We start from the raw sequence: 21,130 nt of genomic DNA on the forward strand, positions 1-21,130 counted from the left end.
CTATAACGTCCGCCATGTCGGCCTCCCACTCCTCCATGAGGAGCTGCATCTTGACCTGCAGCCGTTGGTAGAGCTGCGCGGTCCGGATCTCCACCCACGCCGCGGTCCCAGGCGCGGAGGCTACGGTGTCGCGGGACGGCATTCACATGTTGCTGGCGGCTCTTCCCAGGAACAAGATGTCTGCAGAGTCCTGGCGTCCCTGCTTTATAACTGCGTTCACATGCAGCCGCCATCGCGTCCCCCTTAGCTCTTTCCGGCCCCTCCTCTCTCGGGGCGGGGTTTTGGCCTTCGCGCGTCTGCTACTCGAGAAGACGCTCGAGCGGGAACTTTTCGCGCCAAAGATCGCGGCTTCTGAAATTTTCCTGCCGGATACCTCCAGCGGTTACAAGGCGCACCTCTACCCAACGGCAGAGCGGTAAGATCCTGTTCGTGACGCCAAGTTGTCGCGGGCGGGGAGGAGGGTGTCAGCACTGCGCTCACCCCTCTGCTCGGGTCCGGCTGCTGCTGCTCAGTGGTGGCTCGAGCGGTGGGCCGGATCCCAGGGGTTCTCGAGCGGCGCTCCTCGCCCGTGAGTGAAAGGGGATTGGGTTGTTGGGATATTGTCTATTGTCCGTGACGCCACCCACGGTTGTGGTGATTTGTTAGCACCACCGCTGCTCGGTGTGGGGATCCCGGGAGTGATGGTGTGTAGCAGCAAGTTGTTGTGTTGCCCCTCCGTGGGTAGGGGTTGGTGATTCCGGGGCCCAGTGATGAGGTGGGGAGATGCAGGGCCTGGTGGGCACAGGGACGCGGGGGCAGCGCTGTGCCTTGCGGCACTGTGGTACTCACTCAGCCTGAGACGTTGACACAGTTCTCGGTAAAACACACGGCTGGAAAGACGGTTCCCACGGACGGCTGCACTTGCTTTCCCCAGTAGGTGACGGTGATGTCCCTTTTCCCTGCACCTGATGTTGTTGATGGTCTCGATGGGTTCCCACCGGTAACCTGCTCCCCGGCTTCAAGCTGGACCGGAGGAGCTCTACTCTTTGCCCGCAGGCGCTGGCCCTTAGAAACTGGTGCCCTGGCGGTGGCGGTGTCTCTACTGTAATGGTTGGGCTGTTGCCTTCAATCGGGACTTGGTTGTTGGGGGATCTACGTCCCCTTCACTGACGGATTTGGCAAATTATGGCGACTCCTAGCCTTGCCGGGGTCCGAGAGGCCCCTGCCCTGGTGCTGACGGTCCTTTGTACACTGCTCCAGACCGCCGGGCCACTACCCGTCCGCGGTCCTTCCAGGAACTTCCAAACGGTCACCCCTCCGGACAATCACCGCCGTTGCTGACCTTGCTGACTCTGTCCTGCACACAGCTGGACCACTTCAGGCTTTCTTACTCTTTCTTTTCTGTCACCACTCTTACTGTCCTCCTTTACCACTTTACTTCCTTCACTTCACTACTTCTTTACTCAAGCTCTCCCTGAGCTAATCTGCCTGGTACTTCCTGCCTCCAGGGCTGAGAACTCCTCGGTGGGCGGAGCCAACCGCCTGGTCCACCCCCTGGTGTGAACACCAGCCCCTGGAGGAAGGCAACAAGGATTTTGGGTTAGCTTTAGTGTTCCTAACTGGGGTGTAGGGTGTGGTGGTGTGATGACCTGTGACCCCTGGCTTGCCCAGGGCGTCACATGCACATATAATACCGTACTGTGCACATATAAAAATACAATGTTTACATAATAATACCATACAGTGCCTGTATAATAATACTGTATTGTGTGCATATAATAATACAATATTGTGCACATATAATACTCTATTGTTCACACATAATAATACCATATTGTGCCTGTATAATAATTAAATACTCTGCACCTATAATCATACAATATTGTGCCAAAAGTATAATACTATACTGTGCATAAACTGTAATACTACTGTACTGTGCCTATATAACAATTATATACTGTGCACATAGGCCGATTCCCATGCAGATCAATGTCCGGACCAGAGCTCATTTACAAATAAGCAAAACATAGATTTCTCTGGAATAATGATTTATTGTTCTCAGTGAGAGAAACAAAATTAAAATTTTGTAGTTGTGATACATTTTAATGGCTAACTAAAATAAAATATGATGATGCAAGCTTTCCAGACATCTCAGGTCTCTTCCTCAGGCATGTTATGACAAAATATCTGAAGAAACACAAATATATGCACAAACAGGGCAGAGGGCTGGCATAATAAAAGGACATTTAAATAAACAAACACTAAGCTTAGAAAGTGAATCCTTAATTAGCTTTGATTAGTGGTGTGAGAGTTTTATTGTCCCAATATCCATGTAGGATCAGAGGCCTGTGCCCTCAGTCTCTGGAGCAGACTCCTCAGATTTTGTAATGTGTAATAAATCTTCCTAGAACAAAATAGGGACGGCACCACCATTAAATATATATAGGTAATGGAAGTGTGCTTCAACCCATAAATAGAATCTGGAACACAAAACATGGGAAAGAGTGAGCACAACTACACCAAACATATACTGGAAAATCCAGGATAATGGAATCAAGCAAGAGGAGTCCCTTGTTGCATGCAAAAAGTGTGAAAAAGTTTATTAATAACACAGAGAAATATTGTTAAGACCATTTAAAAATGGGAAAGATCAAAAGAATGATCTACCCATGAGCAAATTGGCACATCACCAACCAAAACCTCATGAATTAATATAAAGCATACTAGCTCACAAAAGCAGTACCAAAGGACAGTATACAGCAGTACATAGTCACCAATTGTAGGATTCACATAAATATGGTACAGATCAAAGAGAGCTAATACAATACCAGGTAAGTAAATAGTGAGGGAGGTGGTGTGGGTGCGCCTGCCCCACGCGTTACGCCACCATATGTGGCTTCATCAGGGGTAAGTTGAGGAGTGACCAGAGCCTAAATATATATGTACAAAAGGACCATTAATAATTACTAACCGGTGGGTTGAATAAACCACTCACCAAGCAGGTGAGGAGGGCAGAATCCTCTGTAATCTCCCTGTAAACAGGAACCAGGCTGTCGGCGTGCGTTCCACAGTGGAATGCAGCACCATGTGATCCGGTCATGTGACCGGAGTGACGTCAAGCCCCGCCCCTCAACTCCTATGGAGTACAGAGGCAGTTATCAGCGTCATTCAGAGTCTGGTATCACTAAGGATACCACAGATAAGACCCTGAACAGCAGATGTGCACATCTATTGGTTCCATAGTAATGTAATCCTTTTAGTGTAAAACAGGAAACTGGTCACCCCAGTGTGTGCTGAAACAAAAGAACGACTTAATATTTTCTCTGCAAGGACAATACACATTTAGATACAATATAATGCACAGGTGCAAAGCAACAGGAATAAGCAAACAAACAGGTATACAAATGGAGCAGAGAATGGGTTAATTGCAGACACAGTAAAGCATCCTAGAGAAAGTTTATATGGAATTCTCATGTTTATAGTGGAACAAAGAGGAGAAGGTAAGGGGAGCCCAATCAAAATGCAGGATAAAAGTGTCTATTTTTTATAGTACCCAGTAAATAAAAGATTCTCATTAATGCCATTGGGCATAACTGTATCAAGCTGGAAAATCCACCAGGATTCAGTTCTCAGGAGTGCCGGAGTGGGATTACCACCTCGTATATTGCTCAAAACTTTATCCAAGCCAACCACGGTTGTATTTCCAATTCTGCTCCCATGGTGTCTAAGATAGTGCTGTGCCACTGTAGAGATCGTTCGTCCCTGTTTAAGATGTTTAGAAGCCAACGCAATGTCCGAGAAGTGTTTTTGAATACGATGTCGCAGCTCCTGCGAAGTCTGTCCGACGTAAATGAGTTGGCAAGGGCAGGTGAGAGCGTAAACAACGTTCTGGGACCTACAGTTCACATAATGTCGTAATAGGTACGACCTCTGGGTGCGATGGTTACTAAAATTGGATACAGGAGACATGAATTGGCAAATAGAGCACTGTCCACATGGGAAAGATCCCTTCAAAATGGTTCCTCTCCCAATACGGGTGGTAGGTCGTGTGAAGTGGCTCCTACAAAGGTGGTCCCTCAGATTTGCTGATCTCCTTGCTGTAAGGAGTGGTCTGGAAGAGATAAACTTTTTTAGGTTGGAATCAGACAACAAGATGTTCCAATTTTTATTCAGGGTCTGATATATATCTGACCACTGACAATTAAAAGTGGTTACCAACCGTGGAGAGTCATTTTTGGGCTTATGGTCCTTAGGTTTCAGCAAAGTATGGCGGTCCGTGTTGATGGCTTTCTGGTATGCTCGATGAATGATCTTCCGTGGATAACCTCTCGTTCTGAATCGTTTGGACAGATCCTGTGCCTGTACAAGAAAATCAGATTGTGCACTGCAATTTCTTCTTAAACGAAAAAATTGGCCCACCGGTATACCAACTTTAAGATGTTTAGGATGTGAGCTCTTATAATGCAAAAGACTATTAGTGGATGTGCACTTACGGTAAAGATTAGTTTCAATCTTTTTCCCTTTTATTGCCAATGTCAGGTCCAAAAAATCCATGTTGTCCGATGTAATTTTCGAAGTGAGCTTGATGTTCAGTTGATTACTATTCAAATTCGAGATGAATTCCAGGCAAAGGTCTCTAGGTCCTGTCCACAAAAACAAAATGTCATCGATATATCGAAACCACCCACAGACATAGTCACGACACCACGACGAGGGATACACGCACGTCTCCTCCCACCAACCCAAAAACAGGTTAGCGAAAGAAGGCGCACAGCGCGCCCCCATCGCGGTCCCAGACGTCTGCCTGTAGGTGGTCCGGTCGAAGACAAAGTAATTGTGTCGGAGGATAAAGGCCAGTAAATCCAAAACAAACGTACCGTGAGCTGAGATATTATCCTGGTCATCCTTGAGAAAGGTGGAAACGGCATGTAACCCTTCTTTATGTCCTATGCTCGTGTAGAGGGCCTCGACGTCTAGGGAAACAAGTAAGGTCTGTGGAGGTAATTCAAGACTATCCAAAATTTCCAGCAAGTGCATAGTATCCCGTACATAGGACTTTAAATTGGCCACAAGAGGTTGTAAGTAGAAGTCTATGTAGACACAGGCATGTTCACTTAGACCACCGATCCCTGCCACAATTGGCCTTCCGGGTGGATTTTGAATACATTTGTGCACCTTCGGAAGTAGATAAAACGTTGGCGTTACAGGATGAGTATTATATACAAAGTCTCGCTCCCTCTTACCTATAACATTCCGCGACAATGCGTCAGCAAGCAAGGCATCCAATTTCTTCTGGAACACCGAGGTGGGGTCGGAGGGTAATACCGTGTAAAGAGATGTGTTAAGAAGCTGTCTTTTGGCTTCCTCCACGTAAAGATCCGTAGGCCAAAGGACTATGTTGCCGCCTTTGTCAGCTTCTTTGATGACAAAAGCTGTGTTGTTCTTAAGTGTGACAATAGCATCTCTCTCATCCTGGGTAAGGTTATCATGGGCAGCACCCCTGATCTTAAGTGTAAGTATATCCTGTACCATGGTGTTAAAAAAGACGTTAATAGTTGGGCAAGTCCCAAAAGCCGGTGTTTTTTGAGATGGTCTGTATATGGTGAACGGCTTCCTACCTGAGGGATCCTCAATCTCCTGTAACAGATCAATCAGGTCCTCAAAAGCTCTTTGTTCCATTTCAGGTAAAGATTGTAAGGACGAAGGGTAGAGGTGGTAGTATTTGAACATGAGGCTTCTGCAGAAAAGATAAATATCCTTAATCAGGGTAAATTTGTCTAATTTCTGTATTGGTGAGAAGGACAAACCACGTTTCAGGACAGTCTCCTCTGCAGGGGATAAAACATGATCAGACAGGTTGATTATTTGGAGTGTATTCTCACCAACTATCTCCGATTCTTGTTCCTGTAGCGAGTCTGCATGTATACATTCGGTGTCCGATTCCGTGGTATTCTTTTGTTGTTGGTTCCTCTTCCGGCCACCTCTTCTCCCCCTCCTTCTGCTTCGCTTGTGTCTGTAGATAAAAAATCAGTAGACGAGCCTTCGCCCGGATTAATTGAGTGGCTCTGTTTAGACACAGCGAACCGAGATCTTCTATTTCCTTGATGGCTCCACCTATAGGCATGGTTATCCTCAAAGTCTTTCTTGTCGCGAGCAAATTTTCTCTTTTTGCCGGCAATAATGTCCTTTTCATACTTATCAATGTTTTCCTTCAATTTGACTAAAAATGGTTGTACCAATGTATTATTATCAAAGATATTAATTTTAAGCTCAGTTGCCTTAATACTTTCTTTGATCTGTACCAGCAAATTACGATCATGTCCTATCAACAGTTCAAGCAATATGCCAGAGCACTGAATGAGACCCCCTTCCCAAAGACCTCTGAAGTGTTCATCCACCTCCCAGGAGGGAAATATCTGAACCCTCAGTCCACGGGGAATAATCTTCAATTTTAGATACTGTTCCAGGCTCTTGATGTTCCACCATACACGGATATATCTTTTATGTAAATTCAAAAGTTCATCACATATAGCCTTAAAATCACCGTCTGCTGTGTCAGGAACCTGACAATCAAACACCGCTGCCACCTGATTGTTCCAAAACACCTCTCTTGCTTCCAAGTCATAAGCCATAGTAGGGCTCATGTAATCCAAATCAGACAGTTAAATCAAACTATGATAGTGTGCACAAGTCCCTGATGGTGAAAAACCATAGAACAAGGATCATAGAACAAAATAGGGACGGCACCACCATTAAATATATATAGGTAATGGAAGTGTGCTTCAACCCATAAATAGAATCTGGAACACAAAACATGGGAAAGAGTGAGCACAACTACACCAAACATATACTGGAAAATCCAGGATAATGGAATCAAGCAAGAGGAGTCCCTTGTTGCATGCAAAAAGTGTGAAAAAGTTTATTAATAACACAGAGAAATATTGTTAAGACCATTTAAAAATGGGAAAGATCAAAAGAATGATCTACCCATGAGCAAATTGGCACATCACCAACCAAAACCTCATGAATTAATATAAAGCATACTAGCTCACAAAAGCAGTACCAAAGGACAGTATACAGCAGTACATAGTCACCAATTGTAGGATTCACATAAATATGGTACAGATCAAAGAGAGCTAATACAATACCAGGTAAGTAAATAGTGAGGGAGGTGGTGTGGGTGCGCCTGCCCCACGCGTTACGCCACCATATGTGGCTTCATCAGGGGTAAGTTGAGGAGTGACCAGAGCCTAAATATATATGTACAAAAGGACCATTAATAATTACTAACCGGTGGGTTGAATAAACCACTCACCAAGCAGGTGAGGAGGGCAGAATCCTCTGTAATCTCCCTGTAAACAGGAACCAGGCTGTCGGCGTGCGTTCCACAGTGGAATGCAGCACCATGTGATCCGGTCATGTGACCGGAGTGACGTCAAGCCCCGCCCCTCAACTCCTATGGAGTACAGAGGCAGTTATCAGCGTCATTCAGAGTCTTGTTGTCTGATTCCAACCTAAAAAAGTTTATCTCTTCCAGACCACTCCTTACAGCAAGGAGATCAGCAAATCTGAGGGACCACCTTTGTAGGAGCCACTTCACACGACCTACCACCCGTATTGGGAGAGGAACCATTTTGAAGGGATCTTTCCCATGTGGACAGTGCTCTATTTGCCAATTCATGTCTCCTGTATCCAATTTTAGTAACCATCGCACCCAGAGGTCGTACCTATTACGACATTATGTGAACTGTAGGTCCCAGAACGTTGTTTACGCTCTCACCTGCCCTTGCCAACTCATTTACGTCGGACAGACTTCGCAGGAGCTGCGACATCGTATTCAAAAACACTTCTCGGACATTGCGTTGGCTTCTAAACATCTTAAACAGGGACGAACGATCTCTACAGTGGCACAGCACTATCTTAGACACCATGGGAGCAGAATTGGAAATACAACCGTGGTTGGCTTGGATAAAGTTTTGAGCAATATACGAGGTGGTAATCCCACTCCGGCACTCCTGAGAACTGAATCCTGGTGGATTTTCCAGCTTGATACAGTTATGCCCAATGGCATTAATGAGAATCTTTTATTTACTGGGTACTATAAAAAATAGACACTTTTATCCTGCATTTTGATTGGGCTCCCCTTACCTTCTCCTCTTTGTTCCACTATAAACATGAGAATTCCATATAAACTTTCTCTAGGATGCTTTACTGTGTCTGCAATTAACCCATTCTCTGCTCCATTTGTATACCTGTTTGTTTGCTTATTCCTGTTGCTTTGCACCTGTGCATTATATTGTATCTAAATGTGTATTGTCCTTGCAGAGAAAATATTAAGTCGTTCTTTTGTTTCAGCACACACTGGGGTGACCAGTTTCCTGTTTTACACTAAAAGGATTACATTACTATGGAACCAATAGATGTGCACATCTGCTGTTCAGGGTCTTATCTGTGGTATCCTTAGTGATACCAGACTCTGAATGACGCTGATAACTGCCTCTGTACTCCATAGGAGTTGAGGGGCGGGGCTTGACGTCACTCCGGTCACATGACCGGATCACATGGTGCTGCATTCCACTGTGGAACGCACGCCGACAGCCTGGTTCCTGTTTACAGGGAGATTACAGAGGATTCTGCCCTCCTCACCTGCTTGGTGAGTGGTTTATTCAACCCACCGGTTAGTAATTATTAATGGTCCTTTTGTACATATATATTTAGGCTCTGGTCACTCCTCAACTTACCCCTGATGAAGCCACATATGGTGGCGTAACGCGTGGGGCAGGCGCACCCACACCACCTCCCTCACTATTTACTTACCTGGTATTGTATTAGCTCTCTTTGATCTGTACCATATTTATGTGAATCCTACAATTGGTGACTATGTACTGCTGTATACTGTCCTTTGGTACTGCTTTTGTGAGCTAGTATGCTTTATATTAATTCATGAGGTTTTGGTTGGTGATGTGCCAATTTGCTCATGGGTAGATCATTCTTTTGATCTTTCCCATTTTTAAATGGTCTTAACAATATTTCTCTGTGTTATTAATAAACTTTTTCACACTTTTTGCATGCAACAAGGGACTCCTCTTGCTTGATTCCATTATCCTGGATTTTCCAGTATATGTTTGGTGTAGTTGTGCTCACTCTTTCCCATGTTTTGTGTTCCAGATTCTATTTATGGGTTGAAGCACACTTCCATTACCTATATATATTTAATGGTGGTGCCGTCCCTATTTTGTTCTATGATCCTTGTTCTATGGTTTTTCACCATCAGGGACTTGTGCACACTATCATAGTTTGATTTAACTGTCTGATTTGGATTACATGAGCCCTACTATGGCTTATGACTTGGAAGCAAGAGAGGTGTTTTGGAACAATCAGGTGGCAGCGGTGTTTGATTGTCAGGTTCCTGACACAGCAGACGGTGATTTTAAGGCTATATGTGATGAACTTTTGAATTTACATAAAAGATATATCCGTGTATGGTGGAACATCAAGAGCCTGGAACAGTATCTAAAATTGAAGATTATTCCCCGTGGACTGAGGGTTCAGATATTTCCCTCCTGGGAGGTGGATGAACACTTCAGAGGTCTTTGGGAAGGGGGTCTCATTCAGTGCTCTGGCATATTGCTTGAACTGTTGATAGGACATGATCGTAATTTGCTGGTACAGATCAAAGAAAGTATTAAGGCAACTGAGCTTAAAATTAATATCTTTGATAATAATACATTGGTACAACCATTTTTAGTCAAATTGAAGGAAAACATTGATAAGTATGAAAAGGACATTATTGCCGGCAAAAAGAGAAAATTTGCTCGCGACAAGAAAGACTTTGAGGATAACCATGCCTATAGGTGGAGCCATCAAGGAAATAGAAGATCTCGGTTCGCTGTGTCTAAACAGAGCCACTCAATTAATCCGGGCGAAGGCTCGTCTACTGATTTTTTATCTACAGACACAAGCGAAGCAGAAGGAGGGGGAGAAGAGGTGGCCGGAAGAGGAACCAACAACAAAAGAATACCAAGGAATCGGACACCGAATGTATACATGCAGACTCGCTACAGGAACAAGAATCGGAGATAGTTGGTGAGAATACACTCCAAATAATCAACCTGTCTGATCATGTTTTATCCCCTGCAGAGGAGACTGTCCTGAAACGTGGTTTGTCCTTCTCACCAATACAGAAATTAGACAAATTTACCCTGATTAAGGATATTTATCTTTTCTGCAGAAGCCTCATGTTCAAATACTACCACCTCTACCCTTCGTCCTTACAATCTTTACCTGAAATGGAACAAAGAGCTTTTGAGGACCTGATTGATCTGTTACAGGAGATTGAGGATCCCTCAGGTAGGAAGCCGTTCACCATATACAGACCATCTCAAAAAACACCGGCTTTTGGGACTTGCCCAACTATTAACGTCTTTTTTAACACCATGGTACAGGATATACTTACACTTAAGATCAGGGGTGCTGCCCATGATAACCTTACCCAGGATGAGAGAGATGCTATTGTCACACTTAAGAACAACACAGCTTTTGTCATCAAAGAAGCTGACAAAGGCGGCAACATAGTCCTTTGGCCTACGGATCTTTACGTGGAGGAAGCCAAAAGACAGCTTCTTAACACATCTCTTTACACGGTATTACCCTCCGACCCCACCTCGGTGTTCCAGAAGAAATTGGATGCCTTGCTTGCTGACGCATTGTCGCGGAATGTTATAGGTAAGAGGGAGCGAGACTTTGTATATAATACTCATCCTGTAACGCCAACGTTTTATCTACTTCCGAAGGTGCACAAATGTATTCAAAATCCACCCGGAAGGCCAATTGTGGCAGGGATCGGTGGTCTAAGTGAACATGCCTGTGTCTACATAGACTTCTACTTACAACCTCTTGTGGCCAATTTAAAGTCCTATGTACGGGATACTATGCACTTGCTGGAAATTTTGGATAGTCTTGAATTACCTCCACAGACCTTACTTGTTTCCCTAGACGTCGAGGCCCTCTACACGAGCATAGGACATAAAGAAGGGTTACATGCCGTTTCCACCTTTCTCAAGGATGACCAGGATAATATCTCAGCTCACGGTACGTTTGTTTTGGATTTACTGGCCTTTATCCTCCGACACAATTACTTTGTCTTCGACCGGACCACCTACAGGCAGACGTCTGGGACCGCGATGGGGGCGCGCTGTGCGCCTTCTTTCGCTAACCTGTTTTTGGGTTGGTGGGAGGAGACGTGCGTGTATCCCTCGTCGTGGTGTCGTGACTATGTCTGTGGGTGGTTTCGATATATCGATGACATTTTGTTTTTGTGGACAGGACCTAGAGACCTTTGCCTGGAATTCATCTCGAATTTGAATAGTAATCAACTGAACATCAAGCTCACTTCGAAAATTACATCGGACAACATGGATTTTTTGGACCTGACATTGGCAATAAAAGGGAAAAAGATTGAAACTAATCTTTACCGTAAGTGCACATCCACTAATAGTCTTTTGCATTATAAGAGCTCACATCCTAAACATCTTAAAGTTGGTATACCGGTGGGCCAATTTTTTCGTTTAAGAAGAAATTGCAGTGCACAATCTGATTTTCTTGTACAGGCACAGGATCTGTCCAAACGATTCAGAACGAGAGGTTATCCACGGAAGATCATTCATCGAGCATACCAGAAAGCCATCAACACGGACCGCCATACTTTGCTGAAACCTAAGGACCATAAGCCCAAAAATGACTCTCCACGGTTGGTAACCACTTTTAATTGTCAGTGGTCAGATATATATCAGACCCTGAATAAAAATTGGAACATCTTGTTGTCTGATTCCAACCTAAAAAAGTTTATCTCTTCCAGACCACTCCTTACAGCAAGGAGATCAGCAAATCTGAGGGACCACCTTTGTAGGAGCCACTTCACACGACCTACCACCCGTATTGGGAGAGGAACCATTTTGAAGGGATCTTTCCCATGTGGACAGTGCTCTATTTGCCAATTCATGTCTCCTGTATCCAATTTTAGTAACCATCGCACCCAGAGGTCGTACCTATTACGACATTATGTGAACTGTAGGTCCCAGAACGTTGTTTACGCTCTCACCTGCCCTTGCCAACTCATTTACGTCGGACAGACTTCGCAGGAGCTGCGACATCGTATTCAAAAACACTTCTCGGACATTGCGTTGGCTTCTAAACATCTTAAACAGGGACGAACGATCTCTACAGTGGCACAGCACTATCTTAGACACCATGGGAGCAGAATTGGAAATACAACCGTGGTTGGCTTGGATAAAGTTTTGAGCAATATACGAGGTGGTAATCCCACTCCGGCACTCCTGAGAACTGAATCCTGGTGGATTTTCCAGCTTGATACAGTTATGCCCAATGGCATTAATGAGAATCTTTTATTTACTGGGTACTATAAAAAATAGACACTTTTATCCTGCATTTTGATTGGGCTCCCCTTACCTTCTCCTCTTTGTTCCACTATAAACATGAGAATTCCATATAAACTTTCTCTAGGATGCTTTACTGTGTCTGCAATTAACCCATTCTCTGCTCCATTTGTATACCTGTTTGTTTGCTTATTCCTGTTGCTTTGCACCTGTGCATTATATTGTATCTAAATGTGTATTGTCCTTGCAGAGAAAATATTAAGTCGTTCTTTTGTTTCAGCACACACTGGGGTGACCAGTTTCCTGTTTTACACTAAAAGGATTACATTACTATGGAACCAATAGATGTGCACATCTGCTGTTCAGGGTCTTATCTGTGGTATCCTTAGTGATACCAGACTCTGAATGACGCTGATAACTGCCTCTGTACTCCATAGGAGTTGAGGGGCGGGGCTTGACGTCACTCCGGTCACATGACCGGATCACATGGTGCTGCATTCCACTGTGGAACGCACGCCGACAGCCTGGTTCCTGTTTACAGGGAGATTACAGAGGATTCTGCCCTCCTCACCTGCTTGGTGAGTGGTTTATTCAACCCACCGGTTAGTAATTATTAATGGTCCTTTTGTACATATATATTTAGGCTCTGGTCACTCCTCAACTTACCCCTGATGAAGCCACATATGGTGGCGTAACGCGTGGGGCAGGCGCACCCACACCACCTCCCTCACTATTTACTTACCTGGTATTGTATTAGCTCTCTTTGATCTGTACCATATTTATGTGAATCCTACAATTGGTGACTATGTACTGCTGTATACTGTCCTTTGGTACTGCTTTTGTGAGCTAGTATGCTTTATATTAATTCATGAGGTTTTGGTTGGTGATGTGCCAATTTGCTCATGGGTAGATCATTCTTTTGATCTTTCCCATTTTTAAATGGTCTTAACAATATTTCTCTGTGTTATTAATAAACTTTTTCACACTTTTTGCATGCAACAAGGGACTCCTCTTGCTTGATTCCATTATCCTGGATTTTCCAGTATATGTTTGGTGTAGTTGTGCTCACTCTTTCCCATGTTTTGTGTTCCTAATAAATCTTCCTGACAGGTTGAGTCCTGTGTCCACAGAGTTAAGCTGGGTTTACACACTGCAACATCGCGAAGGACATCGCTGTAACGTCACCGGTTTTGTGACGTAACAGCGACCTCCCTAAGTCTCTGCTAAGTCGCTGGGGAGCTGTCAAACAGGCAAACCTGGCCAACAACGCAACAGCGATCCGGACCTGCAGAGCGACCTAGCTGGTTGTTGGGGACGTTGATAAGCAGCCTTTTGAAAGGGAAGTTGCTAACAAAGTCGCTGCAAAGTCTTTCACACACTGAAACTTTCCAGCGATGCTTGCTGCACAGCGGGAAACAAAGGACCTAGGAATGGTCCTGAACGATTTGTAACGATTACAACTTCACAGCAGGGGCCGGGTCACTGATAGGTTTCACACACTGCAACATCGCAAAAAACATCGCTATTGCGTCACAAAACCGGTGACGTTACAGCGATGTCCTTTGCGATGTTGCAGTGTGTAAACCCAGCTTTAAACATTGTGATGAATTCTCTGGAATAAGACATGGGATCCCAGACATCAGGATATCAGGTTACTCAGTTTCCTATGACCTACATGCTCATTTAGAAGGCTTAAGAGGGTTGATCCCACTGACAGATTCCCTTTAAAGTTTGTGATAGTATGTCCATTATAATGTCTGAATCATAGCCTACTCTCAGCTGCCGCTTCCTACAAGTAATGAGAGTTTCAGACTGACAGTTATTGTTCCCTCTTCAGGTTAAGGAGGGCTGAGCTCTGAGCGGCTGTACAAATGACATATTTCTAAGCCAGTGATTGGAAGAATCTGTTATTCCATACAATTGCTCTTTCTAATATTAAAATAAACTAGTGATTGGGGGGGCAAAATATGTGTCATTATCTGCAGAGCCATATTTTGGGGAGCACATAACTGGACGCTTTTCCCATGAGCAAAGCGGTTCTCCGGCCCTACAATGCAAGTCTGGAGACACTCTGTGTACCTCTCTATGTGATTACAGACTCATGAATGCTCATATTGTGCACACTGCACACTGTGAGGATTCCCCCTGTGCCGGCACCAGAAGCCGGCGGTCATGTAACTGCAAGTATAAAATCTGAATACTTCTTGCCACATTCCGACTAGACTGCATGTGTACTGCCCCGCGGGCTCGGCTGCGACCGCCGAGCCGCTCGGATCCGTGCTCGTACTGCAGGTGGTGGCTTGAGCCTCTCACGGACCCGGGGGTCATGTTGCTCTGCAAGGGAGTTGGCGCTACACGCGGGGATGTGGGGTTTTTGGATTTGAGGTGATAGTTCGTGACACCACCCACGGGTTGTGGTGATTGTGGACACCACCACTGCGGTGAAGGTGTGGGGGCCCCCGGGAGCGGTGTAGTAGCGCAGCTATGTGTTGACCCCTACGTGGGTAGGTGATGTTGGTCCCGGGGTCCGGTGGGCCAAGGCCCAGGTGCAGGGGGTAGTGTTGTGGTGCAGCGCGGCGCAGTGCCTGATAGCACTGGTGTACTCACTCTGACACAAGACACTGGAGTCACTGGTAAACCAAACGGAGTGATGAACGGGGCCCGCAGCCGGCTACAGCTTTTCCCAAGTTAGGTTGGTAATGTCCGCCTTTCTCCTGCACCTTTGTATGTGAATCTTGACTCCCGTGCCTAAGCACCGGTAGTCCGCTCCCCGGCGTATATCTGTCGTAGGAGCCCGCTTGCCCGCAGACGCTGGCCCTTTGGATCTCTGGCCCTTGGCGGTGGCACTTATCCGGAATGGTTGGGCTGTTGCCTTCAATCGGGACTTAGGTGGGAATGAACCCCTGAGGTCCAGACCGCAATCAGTTAATTCGACTATGGTGGTGGCTTGTAGCCTAGTTCGGGGTCTGAGTACCCTGCCTGGTGCTTCGGTATCCAGTTGGCTCCCCGGTTCGGTTCCGGCGGGCCACTACCCTGTCCCGATCCCTTACGGTTCCACCGGTTGTCTTCCCGGTCTCCTGTAGGTGGCCATTACCGTCTGCCTCCTTGCCAATAGTGACTGGGCTCCAACCCAGGCACTGGAGTAGTCTTTGGCAGGCCTGAGCACAGGTCTGCTTCTGGACACAACCTCCCTCCTTCACGGTCAAAACCACTCTCTCTACTACTTTGGACTTGACTACTTGTGGTGTGGACATCAAACCTGGAAGGTGGTGACAAGGCTTTTAGGTTGACTGCTGTTACCTAACTGGGAAGGGGTATGTGTAGTGTTGCTGTGTCTACCTGGAACGACCTGGATAGTCCAGGGCATCTCATATCTGGCCTCGATCAAAAAAGTTAAAGATACTTCATTGTAGAAACCAGACACCCCCAAAAGCGAGAAGACAGACTCAAAAGAAAGCAGACAGTGCCTCCTCAATCACCATCACCAGACCCCGAACAGCTACAGCTTGCAGGTGCCAATGGTGGATGGGCTCTTCCACAGAGATCTGCATTGCTGTCAGGTTCGCTCACACACACATCGGGCACAGGATACCTCCATTCTCACAGACACACCTATCAGATCACAATAACCACACACACACACACACACACACACACACACACACACACACACATTTCTGGTGATACCGTACTGTGGAATGCATTAAAGACCTGTTGTGTAACACATCAAGGACTTGCTGGGGAATATATTGAGAACCTGCTGTGGAACGCATCGAGGACCTGCTGTGGAATGCATCGAGGACTTGCTGTGGAATGAATGGAGGACCTACTGTGGAACGCATCGAGGACCTGCTGTGGAACGCATCGAGGACCTGCTGTGGAACACATCGAGGACTTGCTGAGGAATGTATCAAGGACCTGCTGTGGAACTCATCAAGGACTTGTTGTGGAATGCATCGAGGACCTTTCCTGCTGGGACGACCGCTGTCGCATGCATTGAGGACTTCCTGTGGAACGTATCGACGACCTATTGTGGAACGTATCGAGACTTGTTATGGAATGTATCAACAAAATGTTGTGGAATGCATCTTGGACCTGCTGTGGAACGTATCGAAGACTTGCTGTGGAATGTATCGAGGACCTGCTGTGGAACATACCCAGGATTTGCTGTGGAAAGTATCCACTACCTACTGTGGAATGCATCGAGGAATTGTTATAGAATGTATCGACGATCTGCTGTGTAATGCATGTGTACCGCCCCGTGCTCGGCGGCAGCAGAGCCGCTCGGATCCGGACCTTCTGGGGTAGCTCGAGGGTCTCCGGACCCGGGGGTCCTACTGTCACTCCAACTGAAAAAGGGGGATTTATGGTATGGGGATGTAGGTGTATGGCCGGAGCCGTGATTTGAGTTCGTGACACCACCCACGGGATGTGGTGAAGGTGGACACCACTGCTGCAGTTATGGGGCACCCGGCCAGGGAAGATGGTATGCAGCAAGTTGTTAAACCCTCTGTGGGCAGGGATGGTGGCCCCGGGACCCGTTGGGGTGTTTTGGCGGTGCAGGGAGCTCGGCGGCCAAAGGGCACTGGTGTACTATTAGAATAAGACACTCGAGTCTCTGATAAACCAAGATGATGGTGTTCGGTGCCCGCAGCCGGCTGCAGTCGGGTTCCCCCACCCGGTTGGTGGTCTCTGCCTTTCTCCTGCACCTGTTTGAGATGTTGGACTACCTGCTCGAGTTACGTTCGAGAAAAGTTCGATCAGCAAAAAGCCTAGCTAGTTACTAGCTGGCTTTTCACTGTAATTGTGTGAGTCACTCTGTGATTCACACTATTATCTAATTTCAGCGTATAGTTGCAGGGGTGGCGCGTTTAGATCAGTGCTGCTGGGATAATGGCGATCTCCATTTTTTTTTTTTCCCAAACGCGCGTGCAGTGGGGTGGGCCAGCATGTCAGCCAATCCCAGACACACACACAGCTGAGTGGTCTCTTTTGCCAGACAAGCAAGGGCATGTGTCATAGGCTGTCCATGGCACATGTCCTTGCATTATAAATACGGCCATTTTCCCTCACGGCGCCATTATCTGATTTCTGCGTGTGGGTGACAGTCACCGCTCACGCAGCTCCTGGCACCGCTCCGGCTGTGAACGCTATACACACAGCACTCTACAGATTAGGGACAGAAGTTTATTTCAGCCCTTTTCAGGGCTCACATCCTCGGGCTCAGAGCCATAGGTGACAGTCAGGTCCATGGAAACGCTGTATACAGTTTCAGATAACAGCGTCCTTGTAGCTAAGCTCAGGGAATTCCTTGCTGCATTTCACCATTAGGAGGGATAGAAAGTGAGGCTTCCTTTCCTGTCCACTGACCCAGAGAACCCGGCCACTGTACCCACCTGCCTACGTTTGCCATGCTATTTTTATAGCAATCAGTGCTGAAACTTAGTGGCATCCAAAAAGTGGCTGCTATACTCCATTGTTGTCCCACTGGTGCCTAGCAATTTTCAGCACCTCTGTATTCAACCCTCATGCACATTTTGCTACGCTATTTTTATAGCAAACAGTGCTGAACATAAGTGGCATCCAAAAAGTGGCTGCTATACTCCATTGTTGTCCCACTGGTGCCAAGCATTTTCCAGCACCTCTGCATTAAACCCTCATGCACATTTTGCTACGCTATTTTTATAGCAAACTCAAGGAATTCCTTGCTGCATTTCATCATTAGGAGTGATAGAAAGTGAGGCTTCCTTTACTGTCCTGGTACCTACAGAACACGGCCACTGTACCCACCTGCCCACTTTTGCCACGCTATTTCATTTGCCCACAGAGCTGACACTTTTTCTGCCATCCTAAAATTGTCTGGAATACTAAGTGTTCCTTTGCTGCCAAGCAAGGTACAACACATGTGCATTCTACACTCCTTTCCATTTGTAGAATGCAATTATTAACTGTAGGTAGTCCAGCCAATCTGTGATGAAGGTGCAGACGTGGATATAATGTTGCCTTCATCCAATGGTGGTTCTCTCGATGTCTGACAGCTCAACAATACCATCTGTTTCCACTTCCAAAACAAGTGACGACCTGCCAATCACACTCCCGCTTACGGGTAAAGGGGTGGAAGTTCAGCGTGAAAAACCATGTGTGACTGCTGTCCCCACAGTCACAGAGGATGGAGAGCATGCAGATGCACTTGATGGGGCAGGCGGTGGTTGCACAGGCACGCTAGGCCGCATTGTAGCACAGTGAAATTCCCATTGCGACTTATGCTTCATTTTAAGTCATGTACAGGGTGGACTCCCCAGTATGCAGCAAAACCACGCAACAGTAAAAGGACTCTAGGCAGTTGGGTTGATAAATGATTCTTTAACTTTCCCAAAACAAACAATAAGAACCGTGCATAAAATTGAATTAATAGAACAATGTATTCAGTTGCTTACTACCTGCTAATCCCTCTGCGTAGCAGCAGTAATTGCGTGTTTGTGTGTGTGTGTATGTGTGTGTGTGCGAACACGACTTACCAGTGGCGCATCACAAGAGATTTTAAGTTATCTACCTAAACATAGACAAAACACATTACCCCCCCCCCCCCCCCCCGAATACCCTTGTTAGCTGAAGCCTCAAAGATAAGGCAGATGATAACAGTATGAATGCAAACCACACATCTCTGCAACACAGTCATGGAAATCTTGAAAAGCAACAGTCAATGCAAACATGTGTCGCTGTCCCTCTATGATTTAAACTGTAAGTGACAATTTGACAGTGCAGAGGTAGCAAGTCTTATTGTCTATATAGTTGGCCTACCCAGAACAGATATGTGTTTTGCTAATAAAACAAAGTGTTGTGTGCACGCATTACTGTCTGGGCACAGCGTACCGTACCCGGGTACTGTGATGTCCAGTTGCCAGAAATACAGACTTTACGCTCCTCTCACGGTAAACAGTATAGACAGCACCGGAAGAATGTTGGTCTGTGGCACAGGATGCTTGTTACGGGGGGACCGGCAGATTAGGACCAGGGGTATATATCCCAATCGCCAGTCGGGGCCCACCGTGCTCCAGATGGTAATGGAGCTGCTTGCACCCTGTGGGTTAGGCGGAGACTATAGAGATGGATGGCTCTGAGATAAAAGGCTCTCAAGGAACTGGACACGTGTGTAGGGACACGTCAGACCGGACGACAACCCAGTTAGTGTTTCGGTAGAGCGGACGCTACTCCGACCACGTGTGTAGGGACACGTCAGGCCGGATGGTAACCAGTTAGCGTTGACCGAGAAGACCGCTGCGACAGCGCCCTGTCGGCCACGTGTGTAAGACACGTCAGGCCGAGCGGTCCTCCGATTAGCGTTTCTGGCCACCACTCGACTGGCCACGTGTGTAAAGGACACGTCAGACCAGGCAGTCACACCAGTAGCATTTGACTGGGAAGCCGAGGAGGATAATAGGGTTCACACACCCAATCCAGGTACACCCTGTTAACTTCACAGGGGTTCTGGGGTGCGCTGTCCGTGCGCGTAGAGGGCACAACCGGACAGGTGGCACAGCATGTACACTGTCCGTGTGCGTAGAGGGCACTCTCGGACAGGTGACGCAACAGGTATTCTGTCCGTGTGCGTAGGAGGCACAACTGAACAGGTGACGCAGCAGCCGCAGCCCAGTTAATGCCACTGGACTGCTCTAGCACAACAGGAACGGTAGCAAGGAAGCACAGCGCCTGACCTTCATGTGCTGAGCCACGAATCTTGGCGTGACAGGCACCGTTCGCCTAGCCCTACCTACCGCTTCCAACAAGGCTTATGCCACCAAGAACTCTAAATGAAGACTGCGCGCCTCCATGTTGTTTCCAGCCCCTTTTATAACCTGGGTCCGCCCCAAACCCAGGGTGGAACCACCAAGGTCCAATAGCAGAGTGCCATGTCATCAGTGACGTCACATGCGTCCTATCCGGAACCGCCACGTCATTGATGACCTCATGGCAGCCACGCCCCAAACACTTCACCAATGATCGTCTGACGACCAATGGTAAGGTGCCAGATCATAGGGGCGGGCCTCTGCGAGCCAGTCCAGATTTGCCACGTCATCAGGACGCCTGACACCCTCTGCCCTATCAGGGCCTGCCACCTCACGGACATGCTCAGTGAGGTCCTTACCGGACCTAGCCTCTGATGCACTAAGTGCCTGAGCATGCTCAGTAGCCTGAACAACAGGCTCAGAAAGCAGACTATCAGTTTGAGCATGCTCAGTAGGCACATCCCAGAACTTAGACACAGCACGAAGTCCAAGTACCTGTGCAAAGAGGCTGTTAGGGTTAATTGTGGGAGCATGCTCAGTAGGAAAAACACCGGGCTTAGACTCTGGCTGGTGTAAATCGGCGCACGCATGCGCACTAGCCACCTCTCCACACTTAGACGTGGTGGAAGGAGCAGGCAACTGGACGACCCAAGGCACGGCCAAGAACGGCAGCCGGCGCCTGGGCGCAACAGGAACCAAGGAAAAAAAAAAAAAAAAAAAAAAATTGTGAAAACATACCCTGCTGTAACTAAATAAAAGCATAGTGCATATAAACATAGGGTACTTAGTAAACACTGTTTTTGATCAAAAAAAGCATAAAGCTATCCCACCAACGCCAAGGTGTACCCAGTTGGGATAGTACCTACACTCTCTAATATTAAAACCTTACCATGGGTCTAAAATAGGCCTCAATGTGGCTAAGGGCTGAGAGCGACCGGGTCCCAACAGGACACACACAGTCAGGGGGAT

At 46.8% G+C, this 21,130-nt stretch overlaps 2 protein-coding genes across 16 annotated transcripts in view; one reads left to right on the top strand and one right to left on the bottom strand.

Annotated features, from left to right (window-relative positions):
* Nucleotides 1–2,405: 2,405 nt before the first annotated feature.
* Nucleotides 2,406–7,460, bottom strand: LOC142255260 (uncharacterized). 6 transcript variants are annotated; one of them, XR_012727389.1, is made up of 8 exons: nt 7,295–7,460; nt 5,862–5,992; nt 5,598–5,716; nt 5,223–5,502; nt 4,857–4,952; nt 4,473–4,622; nt 4,199–4,338; nt 2,406–4,090 (listed from the first exon to the last, which is right to left on the bottom strand). XR_012727389.1 is itself a non-coding variant. In XM_075326788.1 (5 exons), the coding sequence occupies exons 1-4, from the start codon at nt 5,509–5,511 to the stop codon at nt 4,229–4,231; spliced, it is 645 nt and encodes a 214-aa protein (XP_075182903.1). In that variant the 5' UTR covers nt 5,512–5,575; the 3' UTR covers nt 2,406–4,090; nt 4,199–4,228. The 6 variants fall into 6 exon arrangements, 1 of the variants encoding a protein (XP_075182903.1); XR_012727387.1 differs by having other exon boundaries at nt 7,271–7,460; XR_012727388.1 differs by having other exon boundaries at nt 5,862–6,019; nt 7,271–7,460.
* Nucleotides 7,461–7,513: 53 nt separating this feature from the next.
* Nucleotides 7,514–21,130, top strand: part of LOC142254618 (uncharacterized) — a 49,668-nt gene continuing 36,051 nt past the window's right edge. For 3 of the 10 annotated variants that reach the window (XM_075325756.1, XM_075325755.1, XM_075325754.1), the window contains exons 1-5: nt 10,352–10,704; nt 10,975–11,070; nt 11,305–11,454; nt 11,589–11,728; nt 11,837–12,976. In XM_075325756.1, the coding sequence (XP_075181871.1) occupies nt 10,416–10,704; nt 10,975–11,070; nt 11,305–11,454; nt 11,589–11,698 (645 nt within the window). In that variant the 5' untranslated portion in view covers nt 10,352–10,415 and the 3' untranslated portion in view covers nt 11,699–11,728; nt 11,837–12,976. Of the gene's footprint in view, nt 8,657–9,907; nt 10,066–10,101; nt 10,330–10,351; nt 10,705–10,974; nt 11,071–11,304; nt 11,455–11,588; nt 11,729–11,836; nt 12,977–21,130 lie in introns of those variants that run through there. The other 7 variants (XM_075325759.1, XM_075325758.1, XR_012727277.1 and 4 more) reach the window with 6 other exon arrangements.

Source organism: Anomaloglossus baeobatrachus, chromosome 10 (genome assembly GCF_048569485.1).
Source record: "Anomaloglossus baeobatrachus isolate aAnoBae1 chromosome 10, aAnoBae1.hap1, whole genome shotgun sequence".
In the NCBI taxonomy this organism is placed as follows: domain Eukaryota; kingdom Metazoa; phylum Chordata; class Amphibia; order Anura; family Aromobatidae; genus Anomaloglossus; species Anomaloglossus baeobatrachus.